This window comes from Spermophilus citellus (assembly GCF_964194105.1).
Source record: "Spermophilus citellus genome assembly, chromosome: 4".
Taxonomy (NCBI): Eukaryota; Metazoa; Chordata; class Mammalia; order Rodentia; family Sciuridae; genus Spermophilus; species Spermophilus citellus.
In genome coordinates this window covers 200,551,174-200,568,304 of record NC_138185.1, presented here as the reverse complement: position 1 = coordinate 200,568,304, position 17,131 = coordinate 200,551,174, and the positions used below count along the sequence as shown (strand labels likewise).

General features: G+C 39.1%; 1 protein-coding gene across 22 annotated transcripts in view; it reads right to left on the bottom strand.

Annotated features, from left to right (window-relative positions):
- TTLL5 (tubulin tyrosine ligase like 5) overlaps positions 1-17,131 on the bottom strand; it is a 268,480-nt gene that overhangs the window by 158,364 nt on the left and 92,985 nt on the right. For 20 of the 22 annotated variants that reach the window (XR_014021375.1, XM_081289244.1, XM_081289238.1 and 17 more), the window contains 4 exons: positions 9,285-9,442; positions 8,083-8,389; positions 3,385-3,505; positions 303-449 (listed from right to left, as the gene is read on the bottom strand). Coding sequence is in view for 21 of the 22 variants with exons in the window: in XM_081289244.1 (XP_081145370.1) it covers positions 303-449; positions 3,385-3,505; positions 8,083-8,389; positions 9,285-9,442 (733 nt within the window). In the remaining variant the exon portion in view is untranslated. Of the gene's footprint in view, positions 1-302; positions 450-3,384; positions 3,506-8,082; positions 8,416-9,284; positions 9,443-17,131 lie in introns of those variants that run through there. The other 2 variants (XM_081289252.1, XM_081289248.1) reach the window with 2 other exon arrangements.

The following is a 17,131-nucleotide window of genomic DNA, read 5'->3' as shown; positions in this document are numbered from 1 at the left end:
CTTACCATTGTCTACAGGCCAATAGCAATAATACAGATGCACATATGTCAGAATTCATCTCGGGTATGACAGAGCTCAAAAGGAATGGAACTTCTGATAAGTGTTAACTATGGCCACTGGGTTTTCAGAAATAATAAGTAGCTTTTCAACCCAACCAGGTTAAAGTGTGGGATTCCTCTCCCCCTCACAGCAAGGCAACAGGGTTGATGGAGCCACAGAACAGAAGCTGGATAGAGGTGTACAGCGTGTGACTGATGATGTGTTACAACTCAATGCAGAAGACCCCCAGACTAATAACTTACCTTGTTGTACACAATGATAAAGTCACCTAGTTGGTGGGCGAGGATTCTTCTGCGCTCTAGAAGTGCCAATCGTCGACTAGGTAATACCATCCTCAGTGAATGCTGCAGGTTACTTGATGCTCGTTTAAGGAAACGAACAACCAACTCCTATAAAGTAAAAAATGGGGAAGGAAAAAAGTAGGGCTTGTGTTAATCAACAGAAGTCATGCTATGATGGGATTAGACAATAGAGATGTCAGAAGAGGTCTGTTATACATCCTGACGAACAAGATCCAGAGCAAACATGTTAGGTTTAAGAAGGATACAGAAGGCAAAACAAAAGACTCTTATTTTCTTCACTCAATAAGTTAAGAATGAGAAAATCAAATGTGCAAAAAGGTAGTAGTTGTTAAATTACATTTATAAATGGTCCTATGATAAACCCAAAGGGAAGATCTCACTTCTATTAAGGTGATCAAATGGAGCTTTTTTTTTTTTTTAAAAAAAGAGAGAGAGAGAGAGAGAGAGAGAGAGAGAGAGAGAGAGAGAGAGAATTTTTTTAATATTTATTTTTTAGTTATCGGCGGACACAACATCTTTGTTTGTATGTGGTGCTGAGGATCGAATCCGGGCCGCACGCATGCCAGGCGAGCACGCTGCCGCTTGAGCCACATCCCCAGCCCAAATGGAGCTATTGAGGGATGGCAACATTCAAAGTCAGTCTAGGAGCAGACGAAATCATCAAAGGTGAGAAAGCAGAAAAAGAACAGAGGGCTGGGGGTGTGGCTTAGTGGCAGAATGCTTGCCTGGCATGCATGAGGCACTGGGTTCAATCCTTGGCACCACATAAAAATAAACAAATAAAATAAAGGCATTCTGTACATCTACAACTACAAAAAATAAAAAAATTTAAAAAAGAATAGAAATAGTCACACTTAGAGACAGAAAAAGAGGAGAAAGAATGGAGGTGGAAAACACAGGGTAGAAATGTTAGAACAGAAAGAAACACAGGAGAAAATGCCATGAGGGCCAAGGGAGAAATGGGTCCCTCTGTCAGGACTTCCTGAAGTCTGGAACTGGAAAGGACCATGACCAAGACAAACCCCTGATCTGGCCACTGCAGGGTAGCTTTGAGAGGACATCTTCCAGTAAAGAGGGAAGGAAGACACGCTGATGTGCACCAATAATGAAGGAAAGGGGTACACAGCAGACGCTACTGATTTAAAAAGTTTGGTGATAAAGATATAGTAGTTTGAAGGTAATGACCTTTTTTTCCCTCCCCAAATATAAGGGAGCTTCCAGAATTGGGGATTGCCAAGGGGGGTACAGTAGAAAGTCCTGAAGGGAAAGAAAGAATACATCACACTTAAGATGCAGGCAAAGGATTGAAACCTGAACAGATACTAATCAGATAACTCAGAACATTGCAAATGCTTCAGAGACTTTACAGGAGCAAGAGCCTGAAAGAGGATGTCGCCCCATCAGCACAATAAAATGGCTTTCAAATGATGGGCCTTCTGTGAGTTATGAGATAAAGAATCTCAAACCTAACTCAGACCAGAGAGGGCAGCTCTACAACTACCTTCCTCATAACCAAAACCACGGTCACAATTGTCACAATAAGTCTGGGTTTGCTCTCTGGATATATTTTCAAGAAAGACATCACAGAGCTGGTGTTAAATTTGTAGTGGTGAATTTACATATTCATATAGAAAGCCTCATAGAAATCCTGAGTGACTCTAAGCCAGCATTTCAGCAGTTACTTTCTTTCAAGCTATGTTCTTTTCTTCTTGAATTTGATTTTGGTTCATTGTCCTTCCGTGCCAATTGACTCCAGCACTAAGTGAACAGTCTCATAACCAGAGGGTTGGATTTCACAGTTCCACTCTGCTGTCTTTACTATAGGGTGGTTTAAGTTGCTATATTAAAACATTATTTTTTCACAGTGGAGCAGACAAACTGACTCTCAAAAAGGCAGTCTCAATTTTCCACTTGGAAAGAGCAGAGCTAACATTTTCCACTGATGGTTGAAGGATTATTCACAACACACAAGTTTTTATCTCTGGGTTGTACTGGCTACTTGAAATTAACAAGTTGTTTTCTGGAATAACCAACATGTTTTTATAACAAGCCTCACATAAAGACTTGCCTTTTGTATGTGAAAGACTCAAAATTAGAGTAGGGTCACCACTGAGTGGGATAAAGGATGCAACTTTCTCAGACTTAAAGGCCCCTCTCTTTTTGGTGACAGATCCCTGTTGTAAAAAACCCTATGTAAGGATTGTGGCTTCTTTTGTAAGTGCTGGCCTTACCAAAGAGTTTTAAGTTCCCTATCACTGTGATCCAACAACAACAACAGCAACAACAACAACAAAGCCTTCCTAGAATGTTAAACCCTAACATGTTCAAGTGATTGGTATACAGTCAAAATTACCACCCAAGGTTGATTTCAGAAAGCCAAGAATTTTATAAAGGTACAACTGGTAAAGAAAAAACGTTAAGTTAGAGGACAGTGTGTTCTGAGGGACTATGACAAGGTGGTGACTTTCAAAGAGCTCAGGTGACTCTTTAGGACAAAAAAACAAATAGTCTATGACACCTGGAAAAAGTGCAAGATCAAGGCAGGTGCAGATGTAACACCTGGGCTCAAGTTGTTCCAGTCCACCAAACAGAAGCTGGGGAACAACAGACCTTGCTTCTCTGTAAGTCTCTGTTTCCTCACCTATAAAATGGGGATGACCATGCCCATCTCAGAGTCAATAAAACATGAGGATGTTTGAGATAAGACAGTAAATTGTTATTCTCTTTGAGGGTTTTACACAGGCCTTAACATCAAAGGATCAATCAATTTCCATTTCCAAATGAAATAAATCAATGCGCTCCCTAACTAGCATAATGAACCTGGATCCAGGTCAAAGATTTGTGTCACATCACATTAAAGTAAGAGTAATCTAGAAACTTTACTGTGCAATAATTCTTCCACCAGAAGAATATACAGAAGAGAAAAGGGGGGAAGGTAGGAGGTAAAAAGGAAAGAAGGAGAAGGGAAAATAAAAACAAAAGAGAAAGGGAGAGTTGAAGGTTCCAAGGGGAAGAGCCTCACCATCTGTTCATCCTCTTTGGCAGCCCAACTGGCACTGAGGGTCTGACCTCCACTGTCCTTCGTCAGGCGAACTTGAACATGCTGGAGATAGGCAGAGAATGCTATTCGGGCCTGCACTTTGCTACAGAAATCCAAAACAACACACGGTTATGAGACAGAATGATAATTCTACCAAATGTGTACCTGCCTCTCTCAAAGTGGCCTTTGATGATCCTTCCATTAGGATGGCTAAGAAATATAAAGCCATCATATATTAGATAAAGAGCCCCAGTTCTAAGCAATACATGAGGTTTAATTTTTTTTTTTCTTATTAAAAGGATCAGAGATAGAGAATCCTATTTATACTCTCACTACTGGTATGGGGGGGGGCAACAAGAACAGAAAAAACAGATTTCCTACTCATCCTGTTGTCTATTTGAACTTTTCTTTTTTCCGGGTTGGGGGGGTGGTACTGGGAATTGAACTCAGGGGCACTTGGCCACATCCCCAGCCCTATTTTGTATTTTATTTAGAGATAGGGTCTTACTTGCTGTTGCTGAGGCTGGCTTTGAACTAGCCATTCTCTCAGCCTCCCGACTGCTGGGATTACAGGTATGTGCCACTGCAGCCAGCTATTTGAACTTTTTAACACCTTTCTTGGGAGACTGGACAAAAGTACTGAATCCTCACAAGAAACACTATAATACGGTTTTGTGTTTTTGTTTGTTTGTTTTTTGTTTGTTTTTTTTGGTTTGTTTTTGGTGTGTATGTGTGTGTGTGTGTGTTTGTTACTGATTCTTTTTGCATTGGAGGCCCTTGAGGACATATTTATCAGAGAGTACAAAAGTATGGATTTTGTTATGCCAACTAAGATTTCTCATGTGCTAAACCTCTGAAACAGGAAATTGATAAATCCTACAAAAGGAACTTTTCAGACCATATTTTAAGGTCATGCTTTTCTCAAGTACAAGACAGGAGTGGCTAGAGCCCAGAACAAATGAATGAGGTCCAACAGAGTTTGGCATAGATAAACCAATGGGCTGGGACAAGCCCAGATGTTCAGTGAGGGAAAAGAAAGCCTTAGCAATAGTGGCAAGCACCACAGCAACTTTGCTGAAGAATCCATCCTTCTTCTGCCTAGACAAGGGAATGTGATCAAGCTATAGCAGGAAAGACAGAGGTATTGGGGAGACAGTGATGATTTTCACTTCAGCTGCTAACTGTGGCAGATCTGTTTTCTTTCAGGCAAGATTTTGGTTACTTCAGCTGATCGGCCTTCTGGCACTGTAGCCAAAATTACATCAGCGATGATTAGGGCCCAACACAAACTCTGTTTACAATCCTCACACATGCAGTCACTGGATGCTTTCTACTCACTGTCCCCCAAGATTAGGATGAAGGGTTTGTCCAGAGCAAACTGGAAATCCCAAGAGGGCCCGGGTCTAGGTTCTGTGTGTCTTTGCAGGATTCCAGGGCAAGGGAGTTGGGCTGGGTGTCCATTTGCTCTTTAGAGTTTCATACATAAGAGCTTCAGAACATGGACTATATATATAAATAAGGCCAAATCTCTGTTACTGCCAGGGATAATTTATGGGAGCACAATATGAATCTGAAACAATAAATTTGTATTTCCAAATGTTTTCAACAATTATATTCTTGTTCATCTAGAAAGTATATCTACTATTTCCCCCTCAGCCATCTCCATAAGCTTTGTCTCCATAACAAATGACTTTCAAGTCAAAATACATTAAAAACATTGTTTGCTTTGGGAAACAAATTCACATGTAATATAATAAGCAAAAAAGTGCTTTAGACATCTCCAAATGTAGCAGAATACTCAACTGCATCGATTGGTCCCTTTATATTAAAGCATGAAGGTCTTTTGGAGAGGGAATTATTGCTCATAAGTTGGTATTTCGATCGTTGTTTTGTTGCAAGTCAAATGGAAAAGTACTGAGATTTTCATTTCTATAAACTTTACTGAAGAGATGCCTGGAATGTTAATTCTAAGATTGTCTCAAAGTTGTTGATCAGCTAGTCACTTGCAGCATACACCCCACTCCAGCAAAAAAGAAAGAATGAAAACCAGAAGGATTTAAAGCAAAAGGAACTTATTTTTAAAACCCAACAGGTTGTATAGATGCTCAGCATATAAAACACACAACAAGGAGGCTGTGCCTGCAGTCTCAAGCCCTTGACGTTGCCCCTCCCCAGACTTCTCACCAGCTACTGAGATGCCCCACAGGACAACAAGCAGCTTTGGGGAACACAGTCTAAAATCTGCTCATCTACACAAATGCACCCTGCAATTTTAACAGTTTACTTGTTGAAAATGAGATCCCTGAGATTTATGAAGAAGTAATTTATTTCTATAACAGCTAAGGAAAATGTTATTGCTGGAAGGGAGCTCAGGATACAGTCCAGTGGTTTTCAGATGTTCTATTTTCAATTCACTGGAATCTTTTTTTCCCCTCCAGAAAGCAGTTGGAAAAACCGTTGTCTAACCCCACACCTTGGCTTGACAGGAAAGGAAACTGAGGCCTACAGAAGCTCTTTGACTTGCCTATGATCACATAATCAGTTGGCAGCACTAAAAGCCAGTGTCTGGGTATACTGATTGAGTTCATAGGACCTGAGCTCACGAATGACCTATTCTCATTCTCCATGACTCTGGTACAAATCTGAAATCTATGCCTTTGCATGCCAATGTCACCCTCCTGCCTCTCAGTATGAGCGCTGGCCTCTAACTAGAAAATAAAGGCCATCATGCAAAAACACCAACACCTCGCTGCTCTTTAGTGTCTACCTATTATCTTCTTCCCACAGTCCTCTTCTTCCGACTTTTAGAAAGAGATACCCCTTCCCAGCCTCTTTCTACATTGCTTTAGGATCTTTCTCGGCCAATATACCCATTTCCACATTTCTAATCCTGTCCATCAAACCCCTCCCCTTAATCTACTAATAAGCTCCAGAATCCCTCTTTTACAAAGAATATCGCTTTCTCTTAGCTGGTTCCTCCCTGATGCGGTCTTACCTCCCTCTCATTGCCAAGCCCTTTGAAAAAGTTCCTTCACACTATTTTCTTGGTTCTTCAGCTCACAAATCTAGGAGTCTATTTTCACTCTTTATCACTACTTGAGTGGTTAAAGGCATTGTAAAGGCCCCAAATCTCCTCTTAGAGCTTTTCTATGTACTACTCCCTCCCACATGTATGCCTCTCTAATTCTAGGTCTTTTTACTGACTTCCTCATTAAACAGTGGTGTTCCCCAGGGCCCCATGCTCTTGCTTTTCTCCTTGCTGAATTACAGAACTGCCAATTCCACCCGCTTGGAAGGCCTTGACCTACAAAGCTGTACTTTCACTGTCTTCACTCTGTCTTAAATAAAACCTATTTTTTCTTTATGAAATAACTCCTACATCCCTTATGATGACCAATGGCATCAACAGGTTGACAAATGTGAACACTTAGAGATTGTCACTTGTACCATGAAATCCCACTAAGCCCATCCCATTCTCTCCATTCTTACAGCCACTGCTCTGGTCAATACCTTCATCTTCCTGGTCCTGAACATCCCAACTGTCCCAAACTCACCTCTCTGACCTTTGATTGACCCAAAATGCAACTGCAATTTTTTTTTTTTTAAATTAGACTGGACAATCATGCATCTGTCTAAAAAATATCCAGAAAATAAAGCCCTGGCTCCTCTTAATTTTGGAATTTACCATCATCCACTCGTTAGTGTCATTTCTCTCCACGTTCTTCTGTCCACACAATTCTCTGCTACTCTAGTATGTGTCTCATAGACACATCATGCTCATCCCAATTTCAGGACCTTGTATTTCCTGTTCTGCCTCAAGTATTCTGCCACTTGACATTCTCATGACTGACTCCTCATTATTCAAAACTCACCTAAAAGGTTGCCTCTCCATGCCTGACCACCACAATCTAAGTCAGCCTCTACCCAATCACTTGAACATGACACCAGATACTATCTTCAGAGTATTTCTCACCACTTGGAGCTGCCTTGTGTCCCTGTTTACTGTCAGTATTCCCCACCAGACTAGACCACAAGCTCCACAAGCCTGTCTTGGTCCCCATCGTAATGCCTAGCAAAACTCTTGGCACAGGGCAGGTGCTCAGGAAATATTTGTTAAGGAACCAAATGAATGCCTATACAATTCTATTTTTATAACTAGTGGTTATACCTAGTGCTCCAATATGGAGTTGGTACTGCCCAAGCTTCCTGAAGCCCTATATTCATCAGCCAGGGCCTGGTGTAGTCTGCCTCCTCCATGCGCCTTTCTAGCCCTTCAAAGACTCACCATTATTCCTTTTTCTGTGACCTAAGAACACTTTGTTCTTACCAGGGTACAGAGTCCCAGGTCCTTAAGGGTCTCCCAAACTCAACCCTGAACTACTTGAGCAACTTGTCTGGAACCTTGTGCTCTTAGCAACTGAGACTAATGCCCACCAAATATTTGTTGGCCCAATAAGACCTGAGTTTGTGTCATAGCTCTACTGTGGACAAGGTGCTTAACCTAAGGCCCGGATGCCTTCACAATAGCAATGTCCAATCATAGTCATTAGTTCATAGGATTCCTGTGAATATTGAATAAAAAATGACTGTCAGGCCATTAAAAAAAAAAAAAAGTACCAGGTACACACCACAAATGAGCCACAATCAGTTTCACTATTATAATTACAAAAAATCACTTGCCTTAGGTTTCCATTATCTTGCAGAATCTGCATCAGGTTGAACTTCGGCTCTGGCTCCTGAGTGTCAATTTTGCAGCCCTGTTCACCTTTATTACTCCATTCGAGAACCTTCATGGAATTTTCTTTGGATGAATTTTCTACCATAACAGTCAATGAGGGTGAATATTTGGCTTGATTTTCTCCAAGAGACCCTGCAGACTCCTCCTGGGAAGCTTCCTGCTCTTCATCTTCATTGTCTAATGCCACTTCTTCCTCCTCTTCACTCTCTGTCTCAGTTTTAACATTCATTTCAGCTGGTTGGGTAATCACTAAATGCGAAGAATCACTAATGTTGCTGAAAAAAGGATTAAATTTTCCTCTCTCCCAATACCTTCCTTTTATCTTTGTAGTAAAAACCCAGTTCTAAATAAAACCACAAACAAGGTACAAAATTAGCAGCAACCACATGTCACTCTCTAATTGCATATATTGTAAAAAGAGATTATCTTCATTCAAGTTGATATTTCTCATCATATCAACAGTTTAAACAATAAATGAAACCCTCTCCTCCCCACAAAAACAAAACAAAAACCACCCAATTGAGTGATCTCTGTAGTGTGCTAGGGTTTTTAGAAAAGCACCTGTCACAGAGGCATAAGGAATATGGCTTCCTATGTGTTTACTCATCGCCCTTTCCTCCACTGCCTTGTAAGCTCTGGAAGAACCGTATCTTTTTTATTTCCCAACGAAAGCCCAGTGACTAACATGCTGCCTGATACAGGGGCTCTATAAGGAGGGCAGCACCAAGGGCAAGAGGACATCAGTCTATTAGTGAATTAAAAGTAGACCCTACAACATGGGAGAATCTGAGAGAGAAGGAAATTCTCCTTTGTCTATATCATTTTGCAATTTCAAAGGATGAACTGGACTTACCTAATCAGCAAAAACCCAAGAGCACTGATCAAAATTCCATTAAACTCAGGGTAACATCATTTCTAAAGTATTAGGTATTTGTATGATAGCAAAATAAGGGCAAGAGCCAAATGCTATATGCTTTGAATGGAAATATTTGTTTCCATTCAAAAGGGTCTAAAAATTGTTTTGAAATTAAGATTCAGAGAAAAGTACTATACAACAAAAATGAGTGCATGTGAAGAGGAAAGTTCTGACTCATTAAGTGCCGACCCAGATTACATAGCTTGGTGAAAGCTCACAGGCAGGTACCTGGGTATTTTGGCCTCACTGCCCTCAATCTGCCACTCCGTCTTCTACGTTTTCGCACCTCCAGAGACAGGAGCTTTCTCTCGTAAAGAGCAGCATGAAGCTTGGCCTTTGAGTTCACACTTTCTACCTTCAGTTCTGGTGCTCCATCCATAGCCATCCTAGGGGAGAACAACAGGATAGCTACAGCCTTTGGAAAGTTCTCTCCTTCATCCCTGTTAACTGAGAATTCTGTAAGGACCAGGTGACTGGGAATGATAACTACAGTGAATTCTAAAAGGTTTGATAGATAAAGGGGAATATAGGAATTCTATTGAAACCTCATTAATGGCCTCTCTGAATTTTTAAAAAGGTTCTAAACAAAAATCTACCTAAAGATAATGTTTAAGACTCACAGGGGAAGTGTCTCACTGAAAAGTTAACAAGACTGAGGACCTCACCAAGTCTCAAGCGTCCCAACATGAGGACCTGCTGAGGCCACTGCCCTCCTTTATGTCTTGCTTAACCCCAGGAGGAGGTGGGAGAGGTAGCAGAACTCTCCAGGTGTGGAGTGAAAGTCAGAGTTACAGTCAGAGGCACAGACAAGGGAAGGCATAGATGAAGGACGAGGTCAAACTCAGGTCATAGATGAGAAATGAGATGGAGAAAAGGGGCCGCTAGCAGCTACAGCACTCGTTAAATAAGACGAATTGAAATTGGGAAATGTTTGATTTCAAGTAGAATTCTGACAAGAACTGGATGAAGTACTGGGCAGACAGAGATAAGCAGGTCACAAGAAAGAGAGGGGGTGCTGGGTAATTGAGTCAGGAAAGAAGGATCCATGGCAGTGTCTGAAAACATGCAGCTAACTCTGAGTGCTGAGAACTCAGGACCTGTTATTTCTGAACTCTCTAGAACTCAAAATATATTCCCTTTCAGGTCAAGGAATCATCCTAGTTCCTCTGGGAGTTTTCAGTTTCTAAGTGTGATGGACAGGCTATTTTCTTTTAGGCCAGTTAGAACTTTCTGGGAGGATGGAGAAGGCATTGAATCTTTTGAAAGTGTTCTCTTCAGAACAGGATTTTGAGCCAAGAGTAAGGTCCTGACACTGGGAACAGGTATGGGAAGTGGGAAGCTAATTAACGAACTTTCTTTTTTTTTTTTGAGATGAGTCTCAAACACAGAGGTATGAAAATAGATACTTAGGAAGTAAAACAATAAAATAAATAAAATCATCCCAAACCATTTATTTAATAGTATCTGGCCAACCTGGTCAAATCTGATAGTTGTATAGGCAAACATTAAAACAGGCAGACATGACATTTCTATCCTATCCTATGTGCTCACAAGGACAAGTTTTTAAAAAAGTTAATGTGATTTAAAGTCTAGTAAGTTTATGCTCATGAACCAATGTCCACTAAATAAATAAAATTGTTTCTGCCTAAACTGCCAAAAACACATTTCTTTCTTTCTTTCTTTTTTGGTACCAGGGATTGAACCCAGGGGCACTTAACTACTGAGCCACATCTCCAGCCCTTTTTCAAACTTTTTTTTTTTTTTTTTTTTTTTTGAGACAGGGTCTCACTAAGTTCTTAGGGCCTCACTAAGTTGCTGAGGTTGGCATTGAACTTGTGATCATCCTGCCTCAGCCTCCTGAGCTGCTGGGATTATAGGTATACACCACCATGCCTAGTAGAATGCAATTCTTTCGGGAAAAATTGATTTCTTTTAGGGTAATTATCAGTAAAAAGCTTCTGAAAACACAAATCCTAAAAGCTCAAGAGATACAGAAAAGCATTTATGAATTTCCTTCTCTACAGGCATTTTTAAGTATGAATGAAAAGGTTCTGGAAGAACAGATAAATTCCATAGTACAAGGGCTGGAGAAGACGGAATGCTGGGGAAAGGTGTGAATCTGACAGCTACTCTGGGTAATAGCCATCTTGTTGATCACTGGCTAATCAGTAATTCAATTCTCTATGAATAAGTTATAATATCTTTTAGTTATATCTATTTCATTTTATTTTTTCAATGTTTTATTATAAAAATATTTAAACAGAAGTTAAAAGAATTATAAAATGAACATCGTACACCTACCCACCATCTAGTCTCTACAATGACTCCTTCACTGCATTTGTTCCATCGTATCTATATGCAATCATATATTCCTCTCTCCATCCATCAACCCATTTAATTTGCAAAGCATTCCCAAGTTTCAGACCAATAGTGCACTTTGCTCCTATACATTTCAATTCACAATCATTACTATTTGGAATTCAATATTTGTTTTACAAGATTTTTTTGGAGAAAAAACTTAAAAGAGTGAAATATCCAAATATTAAATGTCGTTTAAAAAGTTTTAACAAATGCCTAAAACTTCATAACCCAAACTCTAACATTACTATCAACTCAGAAATTTCTTGTGCCTATTTCCAGCCAATTCCTCCCTAACACCTTAAAGTCAATCGGTGACTGAGTTTTTCATCATGTTTTCATCATTTTACCTGCTTCAAAACCTCAAAATAAAAGGAACCATACAGTCTGAATTCTTTTGTGTAAAGCTTCTTGTATTCAGTATGTTTCTGAAGTTCATCCGTGTTAGGTATATCAGAATGCATCAACTTTTATTATAGAGTGGCAGGCATTGTCTGAACAATCCAATTTATCTACTCTCCTGCTGTTGGACACCTATGTTAATTCTTGTTTTGGAATATTATGAGTAAAGCTATTATGAACCTATCTGTATAATCATTTTGTGATTATGTCTTTCATTTCATCTGGGAGGAGGACTCAGAGTAGAATTTACTAGGCTTTATAACAAGACAGATGCTTTGTTTAAAGTGCTTGTACCAGTTAAAACTACTAAAGGTACGATATAAGAATTGTTAGCTCTACCCCCAAACAGAATAATTATAATAATATAGCCCTTCTGTTCAGTGGTATATCATGGTTTTATTTCACAATTCTCTGTGTTGCTACGCACATTTTCATGAGCATCCTGGCTATCCACATATCTTCTTTTTTTTGTTTGTTTGTTTTATTGGTTGTTCAAAACATTACATAGTTCTTGATATATCATATTTCACACTTTGATTCAAGTGGGTTATGAACTCCCATTTTTACCCCGTATACAGATTGCAGAGTCACATCAGTTACGCTTCCACTGATTTACATATTGACATACTCATGTCTGTTGTATTCTGCTGCCTTTCCTATCCTCTACTATCCCCCCTCCCCTCCCCTCCCCTCCCCTCTTCTCTCTCTACCCCCTCTACTGTAATTCATTTCTCCCCCTTGTATTATTTTTCCCTTTCCCCTCACTTCCTCTTGTATGTAATTTTGTATAACCCTAAGGGTCTCCTTCCATTTCCATGCAATTTCCCTTCTCTCTCCCTGTCCCTCCCACCTCTCATCCCTGTTTAATGTTAGTCGTCTTCTAGTGCTCTTCTTCCCTAGTCGGTTCTTAGTTACTCTCCTTATATCAAAGAAGACATTTGGCATTTGTTTTTTAGGGATTGGCTAGCTTCACTTAGCATAATCTGCTCTAATGCCATCCATTTCCCTCCAAATTCTATGATTTTGTCATTTTTTAATGCAGAGTAATACTCCATTGTGTATAAATGCCACATTTTTTTTTATCCATTCATCTATTGATGGGCATCTAGGTTGCTTCCACAGTCTTGCTATTGTGAATTGTACTGCTATGAACATCGATGTAGCAGTGTCCCTGTAGCATGCTGTTTTTAGGTCTTTAGGGAATAGACCCAGAAGGGGAATAGCTGGATCAAATGGTGGTTCCATTCCCAGCTTTCCAAGAAATCTCCATACTGCTTTCCAAATTGGTTGCACCAATTTGCAGTCCCACCAACAATGTACAAGTGTACCCTTTTCCCCACATCCTCGCCAGCACTTGTTGTTGTTTGACTTCATAATGGCTGCCAATCTTACTGGAGTGAGATATCTTAGGGTGGTTTTGATTTGCATTTCTCTGACTGCTAGAGATGGTGAGCATTTTTTCATGTACTTGTTGATTGATTGTATGTCCTCCTCTGAGAAGTGTCTGTTTAGGTCCTTGGCCCATTTGTTGATTGGGTTATTTGTTATCTTATTGTCTAATTTTTTGAGTTCTTTATATACTCTGGATATTAGGGCTCTATCTGAAGTGTGAGGAGTAAAGATTTGTTCCCATGATGTAGGCTCCCTATTTACCTCTCTTATTGTTTCTTTTGCTGAGAAAAAACTTTTTAGTTTGAGCAAGTCCCATTTGTTGATTCTAGATATTAATTCTTGTGCTATGGGTGTCCTATTGAGGAATTTGGAGCCCGACCCCACAGTATGTAGGTCGTAGCCAACTTTTTCTTCTATCAGATGCCTTGTCTCTGGTTTGATATCAAGCTCCTTGATCCATTTTGAGTTAACTTTTGTGCATGGCGAGAGAAAGGGATTCAGTTTCATTTTGTTGCATATGGATTTCCAGTTTTCCCAGCACCATTTGTTGAAGATGCTATCCTTCCTCCATTGCATGCTTTTAGCCCCTTTATCAAATATAAGAAAGTTATAGTTTTGTGGGTTGGTTTCTGTGTCCTCTATTCTGTACCATTGGTCCACCTTACTGTTTTGGTACCAATACCATGCTGTTTTTGTTACTATTGCTCTGTAGTATAGTTTGAAGTCTGGTACCGCTATACCACCTGATTCACACTTCCTGCTTAGCATTGTTTTTGCTATTCTGGATCTTTTATTCTTCCATATGAATTTCATGATTGCTTTCTCTATTTCTACAAGAAATGCCATTGGGATTTTGATTGGCATTGCATTAAACCTATAGAGAACTTTTGGTAATATCGCCATTTTGATGATGTTAGTTCTGCCTATCCATGAACAGGGTATATTTTTCCATCTTCTAAGATCTTCTTCAATTTCTCTCTTTAGGGTTCTGTAGTTTTCATTGTATAAGTCTTTTACCTCTTTTGTTAGGTTGATTCCCAAGTATTTTATTATTTTTGAGGATACTGAATGGAGGGGTTGTCCTCATTTCCATTTCAGAGGGTTTGTCACTGATATACAGGAATGCCTTTGATTTATGCGTGTTGATTTTATATCCTGCCACTTTGCTGAATTCATTTATTATTTCTAATAGTTTCTTTGTAGACCCTTTTGGGTCTGCTAGGTATAGAATCATGTCATCTGCAAATAGTGATAATTTAAGTTCTTCTTTTCCTATTTTTATGCCTTTCTTTCGTCTAATTGTTCTGGCCAGTGTTTCGAGAACTATGTTGAACAGAAGTGGTGAGAGAGGGCATCCCTGTCTTGTTCCAGATTTTAGAGGCACATATCTTCTTTTTGAAGTATATGTCCAAATATTTTACCCATTTGTAACTAGATGTCTTTTTATTATTGAGTTGTAGCATTTGGTAGATTTTCTAGATTCTAATTCTTCAACAGATACATCTGATAAATATTTCCATCCAGTCCATGGCTTATCTAATCATTTTTTAATAGTACCTTATGATAAAGTTTTAATTTGAGGAAATTATTTTTTTGTTTATTGCTGTTATATCTAAAAACCTTTACCAAATGCAAAGACAAAAGTATTCTATATTTTCCTCAACACCATTTTATATGAATAGCTTTTATGTTTATGTCTATGAATCACCTCTAATTTCTGAGACAGACAAGAGCTGAGGTTCATTTAAAATATGATAACTAGTTGTTCCAATCCCATTTGTTAAAAGAGTTCTGTAGCTGGGCACAGTGGTGTATGCCTATAATCCCAGCTACTCAGAAGGCCAGTCTGGGCAACTTAGCAAAACTTGGTCTCAAAATAAACAATAAAAAAAGGCTGGGAATGTAGCTCTGTGGGAGAGCACCCCTCCCTGGGTTCCACTCCTTTTCCTATTGGATTACCTCAGCTTTCGATATTTATTTATTTTTTTTATTTATATATGACAGTGGAATGCATTACAATTCTTATTATACATATAGAGCACCATTTTTCATATCTCTGGTTGTATACATAGAATATTCACACCAATTCGTTTCTTCATACCTGTACTTGGATAATAATGATCATCCACATTCCACCATCATTAATTAACCCCTCATTAATGCTCCCTCCTTTCCCCTCCAACCCCTCTGCCCTATCCAGAGTTTGTCTATTCCTCCCATGCATCCATTCCCTATCCTACTATGAATCAGCCTCCTTATATCAAAGAAAACATGAGCTTTCTATTACAAATCAGTGACCATATAACAACAGGCCTGTTTCTGGGCTATTCTGTTGCAATAATAAATTTGCCTCCATCTTGATTACTACAGCATTAAAATATTTAAGCCAGGTACTCTAAATATTACTCAAGATTACTTGGGATTTTCTAGGTTCTTTGTATTTCCATATAAAAAGTGGGTCCATTTCTACAAAAAAAAAAAAAAAAAAAAGGTACTAGAATAATGATTGAGATTGCACTGGATCTTTAGATCCAGAGAACGGGTACTTCAACAATACTGAGTCTGCTGATCCTAGGGCAAGGCATCTCTCTCCACTTATTTAGGTCTCTCTTCATGTCTTTAGTACTAGTTTTTAGTTTGTAGCTTTTGGTCCATTTAAGTATTAAACATATCTCATTATATTTATTCCTAAGCATTTTGTGTTTTTAAATGTTAGTATAAATAGAATTTTGTTTTACTTTCTAATTACTATTAGTCAGTATATTAAAATGCTACAGATTTTAGTATATTGATCATGTGTCCTAAGACCTCACACTACACTACAAGCACCTATATGTTCTTGTAATTCTTTTGTGGATGCCTCAGGATTTTACACTAACTTGATTATGTTATCCAAGAATAAAGACATTTTATTTTACTTCTTCCATTCCCATATGTATGCTTTTTGTTTTTTTCTTCCTTGTTTTATAGTATTGCCTAGGGCCTCTAGTATAATGTGAATAAAAGTGGTGAGTGGACAACCTACCTCCTTACTGATCAGCAGGGGAGGACTTCAATTTATTACCAGGCATGACGTTAGCCATAGTTTTCACATATGGCCTTTATCAGATTGAAGAAGCTCCTTTCTGTTCCTGATTTGCTGAGTTTTTCTCATAAAATATGTTTTGTATTTCATCAGCTGTGGGTTTTTCCCCCCTGTGGGGTTATCTAATAAAATAATCATTTAGTTTTTCTCCTCTGTGGTGAATTATGTTGCCATTTTTCCAATATTAAATCTGGACCAGGAATGCAGCTCAGTAGCAGAGCACTTGCTTAGCTTGCCCAGGACCCTGGAATCAGCCCCCAGCACTACCAGAAATCAAAAAAGTTAAATCAACCTTGAATCATTGGAGAAAATTTCACTTACTCATATGTAAATTTCACTTACTTATATCCTTTTCCTATACTGGTGGATTAGACTGATTTTTCCTCTCTCTTTCTCTCTCCCCCTCGGATAAGACCCAGGCTGGCCTCAAACTACTAGCTCAAGTCATCCTCCTGCCTCAGCCTTCCAAGTCACTAGGATTGTAGGTGTGTACCTGTACCACCATGCCTAGCTATATTTATTACTATTCTTCAAAGAAACTTTGTGACTTTTCTTGTGAAGGATATTAGGATATTTTCTTCTTCTTTTTTAACATCAGGTTTTGGCATCATGGTCATGTTGGTATCATAGAAAGAACTGGGAAGGAGTTTGTGTAAGATGGGTGTTGTTCCTTTTTCACGTCACTAACAGAATTCACCAACAGAATTCACCAGTTAAACCAGTAAGTGTGGAGCTTTCTTTATAGAAAGGTTTTTCATTACAAATTCGATTGTCTGAAAGGATACAGTGTTCTGCAAAATTTGTTTCAGTTTTTGTCAGTTTGGGTAAGTGCCCCTCA